The following is a 12,579-nucleotide window of genomic DNA, read 5'->3' on the forward strand; positions in this document are numbered from 1 at the left end:
TTACCGTCTTAACAAGTTGTAAAGTTGTATGATCTGTTTGCAAGAACCATTAAAAAATTATGTTTTGAATTTAAAATGAATGTTTATAAATAAAAAATTGTGATTGCAAAATATTCTTTTAATTTCTCAAAACGCCTAGCAAAAAACAGAAATTTATCCCCTGACAGGAGAAAAAGAAGAAAAGACAATAGCATCGTTTTTAAATTGGTGCACCTTGTTGGTTACTGGACGAGAATTTTGCATTAGCTTTGGCATCAGTAAAAGGATTGATTCTTAATCTTATTCTTATACACTAGTTTGTTACTTGTTACCCAATTGAAATAGAAGAGAAAGGAATGTAGCATAGTTGAAATAAAAGGATCAACTGGTTTAATAGAAACGTGCTTATGTGAGACGGAGGTCAATGAAATGCATCATGTGAAATTCAAACTCCAACCATAAAGACTTTTTTGACAATCTGATCTGTAATTAGATGAACAACTTCTGCGAAATTCCAAGTTCCAACAACCACTTGCACCTCTTGACATCGACAGTGTAACCTCTTATCAATTGCTTCCAAACCAACGCAAACAAAAAGCGAAAATTGCTTATCTGTAACAAGCAATATCAACCTAAGCAAACTGATAATGAACTTCTGGTGAATCAAGGCAATTCATGCTCGTGTCACACGGCAAAAGTTTTTTTTCTAGCTGAATAAAATAAATGCAGATGTTAACAAAATGTAAACTTCATTCCAATTGATTTAACGATCTCTCACGTGCTAAATAAACAGTTTTAGCAGTCCCACAATCAGAGCACATTACACCTCAAAAATAAAGTCAAAAGCTTAAGATTATAGCTAATAAAAGAAATAGAAGACACATCCTCTGGCGATCCAGCTCTATGGTATTACTGACGAAATGGCACACAATCTTGATAACCTCACTTCTTCTTGCCCTTGGCAGCATCACTAGCCTTAGTCTGCACATATGATACATAGCAACAATTGGAGATGGCGGCAAAGTCTAAACCAAAAGAGATCGAAAGATAGTTTAAAATGTAATTAAATTTCAAAAGTGGATTCATTACCTTCTTTACACCTCGGATCTTCTTTGCCCTGTTTTTCCTTTCCTTCATCTGCTTCCTTGACTTTTCTACCTTGGTATCCAGTCCATTCTGCCATCACAAGTAATAATAAATAACAGAATCAGCACTGCACAGTTAGCAACTGAGCTTTCAGCAAGTATGGGAGGAAAGCAGAGAACACCCAAAAGAGAAACATTATTAATAAAATTTTATGTTTAAAATCCAAAGTTATGTTGATTTTCTTTCAAGTAGACATACAGTGATCAAGAATGTACAACATATAACAATCCATGGTCCGAAGATATATTGATTCAAAAAATGTACCAATCAAAATTGTTTGTACTCCTGACCACAAAAAACTGACACAAGTCTGCAACATTTGAATCTGGCAGAAAATTGTAAGAGAATTGATATACTTAATTAAACATGCTTACTCACACACAACAGATTGCTCACTTCTTTTTAACCCACCAACATCTCATTGATCATAAAAATGCAATTAAGAAACTTATCTGAGTAACAAAATATACAATGTGAGTCAAAACACGTAAGATTATGGTCCTCCTAAATAAATATCTGAGCCCACACCACAACATCCTTTCAACCACACTTCTTAAAAGGGCAAAAGGCCTGCACTGCTTACAATATTGAAGCAATAGTTCCAGCATATGGGTTTGATAAAATTCTCTATTAACAGAAATTATAATCAAGAATTGAAGATGTCTTCTACATTTTTTTCTTTTTTGATATGCAATATGATGTAATTGGAAAAAATATAGGGATTTGCCTAATACATTGTAGATGACCTCTACATCTTCTCACCAGAAAGGTTCTTGAATAATTAAAAAGATCTTATTATCTAACAGAAACTCTTCTCACAGCACAGTAGGGGAGGGAGTTTTGAGTTAACAGTTAATTATTAAGGAACACAGTACATGACTTACCTGGTTTTACAATTGCACATGAATAAGGAGCTAAATATTGAAGAACAAACAATGGTGAATGACTAGCCATTATATGCAAGAGGATTTGGACATATTTGTCAAGACCAAAGCATCATAAGAGAACCTCCATAAAAAATAAATGGCGTAAGAGGATTTGAACATAATGAAAATGAGTGCAACATTAACCCATGTGTGACAGTCATTGAAGCCTAACCACCCATTAGGTCGTGCACATGGACTATCAACCCAGGCAGATGTTGCATAGAGCATGAACACATTGAATCCATGGGTTCACAAGAAGAAAATTGTTTCAAGTCAAATCCCTTTACCCAAGAGTTCGCTCATACATCAATATCTAATTCACAGAACCTCACCCAAATTCATTTCTTATTGGTAAGTTACACACGTGCCCATTAGGTCTTGAACCCATGACCATCACTCAACCCATTCCTAGATGGAGTGGAGGCACCGTTTGAACCAAGCTCATTGGCCTCACCTTTTTTATTGTATTCTAAACAACATTAATCTTGCATCTTTATGGCTTGTTTGGAAGTTTAGGGAGGGAGGAGAGTAGAGGGGAGTAGAGGGAAGGGGAGTAGTGGGGAGGAGAGTAGAGGAGAATGATTCACCTCCACCTTATTTGGATGTTTTTAAAATTAGTAAGGGGGAAGGGAGTAATTAGCCCTTCCCCTTGTGTAATTTTGTTAATATAATAAGGGTAAATTAGGTAATTTACTTGGTCAATAGTTTATGTACTCTACTCCCCCTCCAAATCTCTCCAATTTGAGGGAATTAAAATTGGGAGGCTAGAGGGAGTCCAAACTCCTCCAAACCCCTCCCCCTCATTCTTTAAAAAACTTCCAAACAAGGTAATTGCATTACTCTCCCTCCCTCTACTCTACTCCCCCTCCTTTTTTAAACATCCAAACATGCCATTACTGTCCAATGCTCTCAACGATAAATAACACCTATGGCTCTACGTGCATCCACAACTTTTGTATTTCAATTTTATATTTCAGTTAAACCCACATAGGTTCATACTAAAGCCGTCATTGTATTGATTTCATTTCTAGTCGGTGTATTTTGTGCCAGTCACACTTGGCCATGAATCCCTCATTACACCCTTCAAATACATCCCCATAGACTCCAAATTATATTATATTATTATACCACCTCATCAACACAACAAGATTCTCTCCAATGCGCATAACTCTAATTTTTCTCAAACTTTCTCACATCATTCTTGTTGTTGATCAACTGAGGTTGATGGCAAAAAAATTATAAATTTATAATCAATTTTGAGCAGTCATATTCATCTAGTTAGCACCTTTGACTACAAATAATATGGACCATTTAAAAATTGTAACAGGAGAATCCCCATATGTATCATTAACAACCCCAACAAGACATATTACACTCAGTAGTCACTACATGCAAAAGCCAGGAAGAAGGATGAGATTACCCTGATAAGCCTGTACTTGGGCTCATACTTCTTTGCGTTCTCAACTGAATCATAAATCAGCCCGAACCCAGTCGACTTCCCACCTCCAAAATGTGTACGGAACTTGAATACAAAAATGGAATTTGAGTCTTTCACCTCGTACATCTTTGACAATTTCTCTTTCAGCTCAGCCTTCATAACAATTAAGAGGTCAAACATGAGTAAGTACAAGTTGGTGACAAAAATAGCAATACACAAAAAATAAAAAAATAAAAAATAAAAATAAAAAAAGCAAAAGGTCCCTAAAGTTTAGAGCATGAATGATTTTAGTCCTTGAAGTTTAAAATAATTAATTTTTTAGTCCTTCACATAATGCGACCAAACTAAAAGCTATCACATCATCATTCTAAAATCGATCAGGATCAACTTAAACTTCAGGGACTGAAATCGATCATGGGTTTTCAGACCAGCCGCGTACATTTTACCTAAAATAAAACTACAAAACATATATACAAATCCAATGTCAAAAACAACCAAAAAAAAAAAAAACAAAAACCCATCATACCTTTGAAACATTAGGCCTACCAGGGTGCAAAACATCAATGACCTGTGTGAAATCACAAAGAAATGCAATTGTATCAGTAATTAAATTTTCTCACACAGATATTTATGACTTGGCAAAAAAAAAAAAAACTCAAACCCCATAAAATAAAATAAAATAAAAAATAGTAACTCCAAAAACAAAAATATGAACTTTCATTTTCTTTTAATACAGTTTCTCGGAAACCAAACAAATCAACATTAAAACCTATATACAAATCAAGATTTAAAAAAAAAAAGGCAGTGTGTAGAATAGAACTCACGAATTGCTTCCTGGACAGAAGCCTATTGGTCATGAACTTCCTCGTCCGAATCGTCACTGCCTTGGTGTCCGCCATTGTTCTGCGAAACACAAACAAAACAAAATCCGATAATTCACATATAAGCATTCACACAAGTTTCATATATATATATATATATATATATATATATGTATAGATCTTACATAGTATTGATTGAGGAAGAGATTTTTCACATATAAGCATTCACACAAGTTTCATATATATATATATATATATATATATATATGTATAGATCTTACATAGTATTGATTGAGGAAGAGATTGAGAAACAAACGTACTGTGATTGTGTTTCAGGTTTCCCCTTTGGTCTCTCTTTGGCGCCGATGCGTTTTGAGTCTCAGACGGAGCAAATTGGCTGTGTGCGCGAGAGAGGGAGATATTAGGGTTTAAGAGTGAATGATATACCTTTTCAGTCTGTTTGGTTGCTGGTGGAGTTACAATCCATTTTGGGTCTGGGGTTGTCTAAATCCGGTTTAGTACCAAATAAATTTTATAATAAAAATAAATAATAAAATAAAATAAAACAAAAATTGTGTTTGTTGGAGTTTGGAGGGAAATCCTTTAAATTCCTCATATATTTTTTGATAAACTCAAATTCCTCATATATCTTTTAATTGATCATGAATTTGGAAAATTTAATTGTTGAATTACATGTTTTTTATGTTCTTAACACACATGTAAAATTTCGTTCAAAATCGGATGTTATTTACTATTCGATTAATAAATATATTTTTTATACGTAATTTTAGACTACAAAAATTTGAAATTTAAACATTTGATTTATGATATAGTTATTGATCTTTGATTTTCTTGAAATTTTGCAAGTATGAAAAATATAATAAAAACATGCAATCTCATAATTAAATTTTCAAAATTTACACTCAATAAAAAGAAATGAGTGGAGTTTGAAAGGTTATCTTTTTTGTGTTTGTTCTTCTTTTACTTTTCTTTGCCTTCCATTTAGAGCTGTAAAAGAAGTTTGTTTTATGTTCGTTCGTTTAATTAACAAGTCAAGTTCAAATAGAAAGAAAGAAAAAAAAGTGTTTTAAAACAAGTTTGTGAATACAAGGTTTTAGTTAACTATATATCAATATTATATTTTTATACGCATATTTATCTAAAAATATATTTATATATACTTAAAATTGGATTGTATAAGTTTGAAGATAGATGTATATGATACCAAATTCTAATTTGTACTTAATTGATAATATAAATCGTCCATTCATAGTAAAAATTCATAGATTTTTTAAGTGATAAAAAGTTTAGTCATAGTTTTACTATATATGAGAAAAGAATAAGTTAATCAAGTAGATCGGAAATAAGGTCAACCTTGTTTGAAAATAAAATGAACTAAACAGTCTAAACTTGAATATGTAATATTGTTTGATAATGAGTTTAAACTCTGCTTATATTCGAAATAAATTCAATAAACAAGTCTGAAATTTTAATTTTAGGATCAACTTGGCACATTTACAAGCTTACATTCTTAAAAGTTTTTTTTTTTAGAAACAAAGAAATTCTTAAAGTAATATTATTAAAATTATTTACATATTTTATAATTTATTATTACTATTTATTTAATAATTTAGTTTCAATTATTTAACATTTTTTAGATTACACATGAGTTTTTATCAAATCGTGCATTACATGAAAATTATACTAGTATATGTATTAATTTCTTGGGGTTATGTTTGTTTAATTGTTTTGCAATTTCCCTAAGGTCTTGAAAAGTGATTTTATTCTTCTTAGGCACTCTATGGATAAGTGAGGTAGGGGACGGGTTAATGTTTCTTCTTCAAGAATGACAAAATTATTCTATTTCAATTTTCAAATGCAGTAAATAATGATTGAGTTTATACATAAGTCAAGTTGGATTGGGTTGAACTTAAGTTTTTTTTTTTTCAACTCAATTCAATTAACTCAAGTTGAGAAACCCTCCCACAAACCCTAGCCTGTAGGTATTGGTTTGAGGCCATTTGTTAGGACTTAGGACTAATACAAACATTCCAACTTTATTAAAACACTGAAACAAATTAAACTAACAAATTTGACCTAAGATTTAAAATCTAAAGAACACACCTTTATTAAATTATCAATAATGTGGGTTGGATTAGGTTACCTAAGTTGAAAATATTGTCAACCCAAACTTCAGAAAAAAATAATAATAATAATATGGCCTAACCTTACTTGCTAATACACACCAAAAAAAAAAAAAAAAACAACCCGAAAAAGATTAGGTTGAGTCATCAAATTAATGGGTTGGCATACCTCTAAACTGAATCTTTATGTGTCCACTGTGTGGATTATGTTGAAGAGATGCTTTTTCAATTTTTTAGAAGTTTTTATCTATTTTTATATTTTAAAGCTATCTGTGTGCCGTGTGTTAATTTCTTAATACGAGATGTGGTATGAGTTTGATCATTCCTATTTGAGTTATATTTAATCTATTTTATGCTCTAACTTGCACAAACAAGAATAAACAAAATAATTCCTTAATACAAATTTTTTTTCCTAGTGATAGTCTAATTTAAAAAATCAATATACTCACAAATTAAATATAATAACCAAAACCCAAAATTAAAACATACACAAAAGAGTTCAAAATTTTAGAATATACAAAATAATAATAATTATTATTATTATTATAAAAACAAAAAAAAAAAAAAAAAAAAAATACAACAACATAGGGTATATTATGTGAGATGTAATTATAGTGATGACATTATTGGTTAAGAGAGATTATATAGAAAAGTCATGGCTTTATATATATATATATATATATAAGAAAAATACCTATTCACCCCTGAACTTTTTTGACCAATTTATTCCTTAAACTTCATATAAAGGCTGAAACGGTTGAGAAGAAAAGAGAAACTATAAGAAACCTTCAGCACAATTGAGAAAGAGAGGGAGATGATCGAACTAGAACTACTGTAACCAGAGTTCTTTCCCCACCATGGTCTCGCCCTTTGTGTCCCTACGGCGCCCATTGTGGTCCTACCGAGCAATCGAGAGCCACCATTGTTGTGCTACTAGTGTTTTTTTTTCTTCTCCTCTGATTTGTTTTTCCAATCCTCCATGTGCGAGTCTCTATTAGAATGTCACGGGTTTGCAATTTATTACATTGTTGTGGCTAGTGCTCTAGTGAACATGTATGCAAAAATTAATTGCTTTTAAATGTGTCATACAACTATTTGATGAAATGTCTGAGAGAGATATGGCCAGTGCTCTAATGGGGTTTGGATGTTTGGTTGGATTTTAGATAGGTTTTCAATTTCTTGACGATAATTTAAGTTTATTTTGATGCATTTTTACTAACTTTGATGCATTTTTACTAACTTTTGCGGGCAAAAAACTTCATTTTGATTTTCAATGCCTCCAATGGTGCTTTCCATTTATGAACACTTGTGTACTGTACGCCTCCCGACAATCTCACTCTAGGCATACTGAATGGCTTAGTCATCATCTACAAGATGCAAAGCAAACATAATCAAACCATCTACATAGATAGGTAGTATAAATTTGTTGCTATCTATTTAATAGAGGAAAAAATTGCCAAATGCCCTTTCGGGCAAAAATAGCAGCTCTTTGCGCCATTTCCCAAACTAATTAGAGAAATGCTCCTCTTTGAAACTCGATTTATGATAAATCGAGTTAGGCTCTATAGCGGCGTTTTTAAGGAGCTTATAATGACGTTTTCAGGACTTATAGTGGCGTTTTGTAACTCGACTTCTACGAAATCGAGTTATAGGTAAAAAAAGAAATTTCTTATAACTCAATTTCATGGAGGTCAAGTTACAAAACGCCACTATATGTCTTTAAAACGTCACTATAGGTCCTTAAAAACGCCGCTATAGGGCTCTAGAATTTTTTTTTTTTTTAAACTCAGTTTATGAGGGGCATTTGCCTAATTAGTTTGGAAAATGGAGCAAAGAGCTGCTATTTTTGCCCGAAAAGGGCATTTGGCAATTTTGTCCATTTAATAACCTTTGCTACCAATTGTTATGCATTTGGTTTTACTTTAATTGTTACTGGCTTCCTATACAAAAGATCCTTCATTATTATCCTTTCTATACCAATCATTTTGATCAGCAAAGCATTTGTACACATACCTCTCTCATCAAGTTCAACAACATTTGTACACATACCTTATTCAATTGCTTTGATTCATACATTGAGCTTAAAAATGTAATAAGCACTAAACTCGTGTCTCCAAATAAGAGAAGAAATTCTTAACCAAAAAATGAATGTTTCCCAACAGCAAGACTTAGGAACAGTACTTATATGTTGTTTTTTAGGTTCCTTTCTTAAGATTCTGACATGTGACTTTTTTCTCATGAATAGAAGTGTATTTTTTAAATTAAGTAGCCACATGACAGAATTTTAAGAGGGGAACCTAAGGAACAGCACATAATGTACTGTACATAAGTTTTGTCTATTTCTCAATGTACAATGAATTGAAATATCAATAATTGTTTACAAGTAGTATATTGTTTCACAAAAAATAACACCCATTAAATCAATCATTACATTTTTTATTTTTCCAACAATATTAAAAAACAAAAGTATACTAGCCCATCACTATCCTTAATGTATTTTCTATCCAAATATGATCATCCCTAAAGAATGCCAAATATTTGTCGGCTTGCCATCTTGAAGAAATCTTACTATTCTTGTGATCCTTTAGTACCTCCTTGAAAACTACATGTGATGCAAATTTGAGATCATGTGTTAGCTGCACATTCTTCTGGTTTGTTGCATATTCTTATTAATGCCACCACATGTTGAACCAATCCTATTAATCTTGACAACAACTCACTTGACAAGCAAGGGTAGCCCAACAAATATGGAGGCCTAAGGCGATATATTTAAATGGAGCCTTTTTGTTATCACTTAAATAATATTTAAGTAGTATTTAATATCACAATTTCTTTATAACAAAAATCTATTCCTTTTATTTTGTAATATGCTTTTTTTTTTTTGGAAAATGCTAAAACTATAACAAATTTTTCTAAAAATAAACTTTCAAACAATGTAGAAATGAATGCGCTTAGTGACACTTCAAGAATATAATAAACAAGTATTTGAATGAATGATGTTATGAATATTATAAATTTTACAATATGAGGCTTATAAAGATGTATCATTAATAAAAAAAATAATTCAAAAATGCATTTAATAGGTTATTGATGTCCATATATCATATTACTTGTCACATCAATTTGTAAAGTTTTCAAGTAAAATTAATAATGTTTCTAGCATTTATCTATCTGAATTATTTCTTGCAATTAGTGACACATATATTTGTAAGGGAAAATGCTAGAGATACAAATTTTTTTACAAAATCTTTTACAAACTAATGATGTGGTGAATGATTATAGATAAATAAAAAAGTAATGTTATTGATGGGCCCAAATGAAAACCAGTAAGAAGTTGGCCACAATAACAGTTTGTAAAAATATTGTAAAATAGTTTGTAAAACTATAGCATTACTTTATTTACAAGACTCATGTATTTAAAGTTGTATTATCTCTAGCATTACTCAATACTTTGAAACTTCTTAAAAGTAGAGGAAAATTATAAAACTAATTTTTTTTTCCTATATCTACAATTTTTTTTAATATATTAATTTTTGCCCAAAATTTGGGGCCTTCCTCTAGTAGGGGGCCCTTGGCGGTGGCCTAAGTGGCCTAGGCCTAGGGCTGGCCCTGTTGACGAGTCCTTTGCAAACTTCGGGTACTTAATACAAGAAACTAAGGCTTGTTAGGTAATGTTGTTCTTGTACGGCCCCCACACCATGACCCGTAGTGGGCCTTGAACATCGACCTGGGTATATGGCCCGTGAGGCCCATCTCCCTTTGCCAAGCGGCCCACCCCCGAGTCGCGCCTGCCACGGGCCCAAGCTTTGCCTCTTCATTGCTTCTCGGAGAAACCCCTTCCCGAGTCTTAACATAGCTCGCGGGACACCCCCCCGTACAAGATTGGTCATGCCACGGGAAGGCACGCGGCCGGGAACTATCGCGGAGGTGGGAACCAAGTTCCAACGCCACCCTCACCACTTCCCATGACTACCTAACTATCCACTTACGATCGATAATACTGGACCGCCTGTTGACTTATTGGCAAATAATCATGACCTCTTCGCCATTCCTGAACTATAAATACAGGAAGTTTTGAGAAGAGGGGGTTGGAAAAAAAAAGGAGGAGAGGAAGAGTGAAAACAGAGAAAACAGAGTGAGGAAGCGGTTCAGAACCCCGAGGAGAGGAAAGCGATTCGTTGGGCCTTGGCGTTCAGAACGACCCAGTGTAGGAAATCCAAACCCACGATACAAGTAAGTTGTGAGCCAAGTAAGGCCCAGCCCAACAGGGTTTCGGTTTTGGGCGCGTACAATTGGCGCCGTCTGTGGGAAATCCTACTAAGCAGTGGTTCCGCCGAGACTCGCGTGCAGGATAGATGTCTAGAGGTGGAGCCGAGAGTGACTCGGCAGGGTCTTCCAGGGGCTCTACCTGGCGGGAACGGAGGCAGAAGAACCGCGAGGATCCGCTTTACGAGCAGCAGGAAGAATGGTCCGGCCTTGGAGAGGGGTCGTATCAAACGGGGAGAACGGTATCCCACGCTTCCAGACGTGGGCAGCCTGACGTCAGGGATGAAGAGCTTGAGCGGCTACGGAGGTTAGTACAAGAACTGGAACTGGAAGCACGAAACGAGCGTCGCCGAGCCGGTCAAGACGCCCGAGATAGAAGGCCGGACGATGAGGAAGAGAGGCGCGGGACTGGCTCGAATCGACCAGGATCACACCACCACAGGGAGCACTCGCACTCGAGGGAGTCCCGTCGCCGCCGAGACCGCTCCCGTTCAGCGGAATCTTACCGGCGGCAATATCGCTCTCGGTCCGGGAATACGGAAATCGGGGCTCGGATTCTCCAGAGGGACGGCCAAGGAATGCAGCTATGGATGCTATGAGCCGTGCATTGCGCAGGGCGGCTCGATCACCATTCTCAGCAGACATTGAGCGAGCACCGATGCCGGACAGATTTACACGCCCGCCGTTCAATTCGTATGGCGGGAAGACGGATCCCGTGGAGCATGTCAGCCACTATATCCAGATGATGTCTTTGCATACCCGCAATGACGCTCTGATGTGCAAGGTTTTTCCCTCCAGCCTTGGTCCCACGGCCCTAAGATGGTTCAACGGGTTGCGTAAGGGCTCCATTCACAGTTTCGCCGAGCTAATACAGGAGTTCGGTTCCCGTTTCGTGACGTGCAGCCGGGAACAACAACCGGTGGACGCGCTGCTGTCTATGAAGATGAGGGCAGGGGAAACCCTCCGTGAATACGCTAGCCGATACTGGGAGCTCTACAACGAGATCGGCGGAGGGAACGAGAAGATCGCGGCGAGCACCTTCAGAATGGGATTGCCCGACGAGTCAGGGTTGAGGGAATCGTTAACCAAGAAACCTCCCGAGGATATGAGGCAGCTGATGAGGCGCATCGAGGAGTACAAGCGGTTGGAAGATGACAGAATACAGAGCAAAGGCAAGGCGCAGGTGTCAGATCGCCCTCGCTGAGCGGTTTTCAACAGAGGGCACGGGGAAATTTGAGGGTTCAAGAGCCAGTAGCGCCGGCGGGAGAGGTGAACGTGACGTTCAAAGAGCCCGTGCATAAGATTGTGGATAAGATCAAGCACGAGCCGTACTTCAGATGGCCGAACCGGATGGCTGGCGACCCCTCTAGGAGGAATCAGAACCTATACTGCACCTACCACAAAGACCGGGGGCATACTACCGAGCAGTGCCGAGTGTTAAGGGACCATCTCGGGCAGTTGGCTAAGGCGGGACACCTAAGGATTTTGTGACGGATACCGGGAATCGGGGAACAGGGCATGGCGCCCCACACACGGGGAATCCCCTTCCGCCCCTCTTGGGATAATTGACGTTATCCACGTCGCCCCGAGAGGCACTTCAACGGCAAAAGGGAAGGAGGTGCTGACAATGATACCGGTAGAGGGGAGTACGGGCGTGCCGCCTCCCGCGAAGAAGATCAGCCTGCCCGAGAACCGATCTCTTTCGACGACAGCGATTTGGAAGGAACCGTTCAGCCGCACGACGACGCATTGATAGTCATGGCAAGGATCGGCGGTTTTGTCGTGAAGAGAATAATGATAGACCAGGGAAGCGGAGCGGATGTTATGTACCCGGACCTATTCAGGGGGCTCGGGTTGAG

General features: G+C 36.4%; 2 protein-coding genes across 3 annotated transcripts; one reads left to right on the forward strand and one right to left on the reverse strand.

Annotated features, from left to right (window-relative positions):
- Nucleotides 1-711: 711 nt before the first annotated feature.
- On the reverse strand, nt 712-4,746 carry LOC112017864 (small ribosomal subunit protein eS24z). 2 transcript variants are annotated; one of them, XM_024050321.2, is made up of 6 exons: nt 4,631-4,746; nt 4,314-4,392; nt 4,016-4,057; nt 3,472-3,642; nt 1,069-1,155; nt 712-960 (listed from the first exon to the last, which is right to left on the reverse strand). In XM_024050321.2, exons 2-6 carry the CDS (start codon nt 4,386-4,388, stop codon nt 922-924), a joined length of 414 nt encoding a protein of 137 aa, XP_023906089.1. In that variant the 5' UTR covers nt 4,389-4,392; nt 4,631-4,746; the 3' UTR covers nt 712-921. The 2 variants fall into 2 exon arrangements, with proteins under 2 accessions (XP_023906089.1, XP_065626598.1); XM_065770526.1 differs by lacking the exon at nt 4,631-4,746 and adding an exon at nt 4,592-4,610.
- A 6,632-nt stretch (nt 4,747-11,378) lies between these two features.
- LOC136065484 (uncharacterized) lies at nt 11,379-11,924 on the forward strand. The gene has a single exon (XM_065768730.1). It carries the CDS (start codon nt 11,379-11,381, stop codon nt 11,922-11,924), a length of 546 nt encoding a protein of 181 aa, XP_065624802.1.
- The last annotated feature ends 655 nt before the right edge of the window (nt 11,925-12,579 follow it).

This window comes from Quercus suber, unplaced genomic scaffold (genome assembly GCF_002906115.3).
Source record: "Quercus suber isolate HL8 unplaced genomic scaffold, Cork oak 2.0 scaffold_4, whole genome shotgun sequence".
NCBI classification, from domain to species: Eukaryota; Viridiplantae; Streptophyta; class Magnoliopsida; order Fagales; family Fagaceae; genus Quercus; species Quercus suber.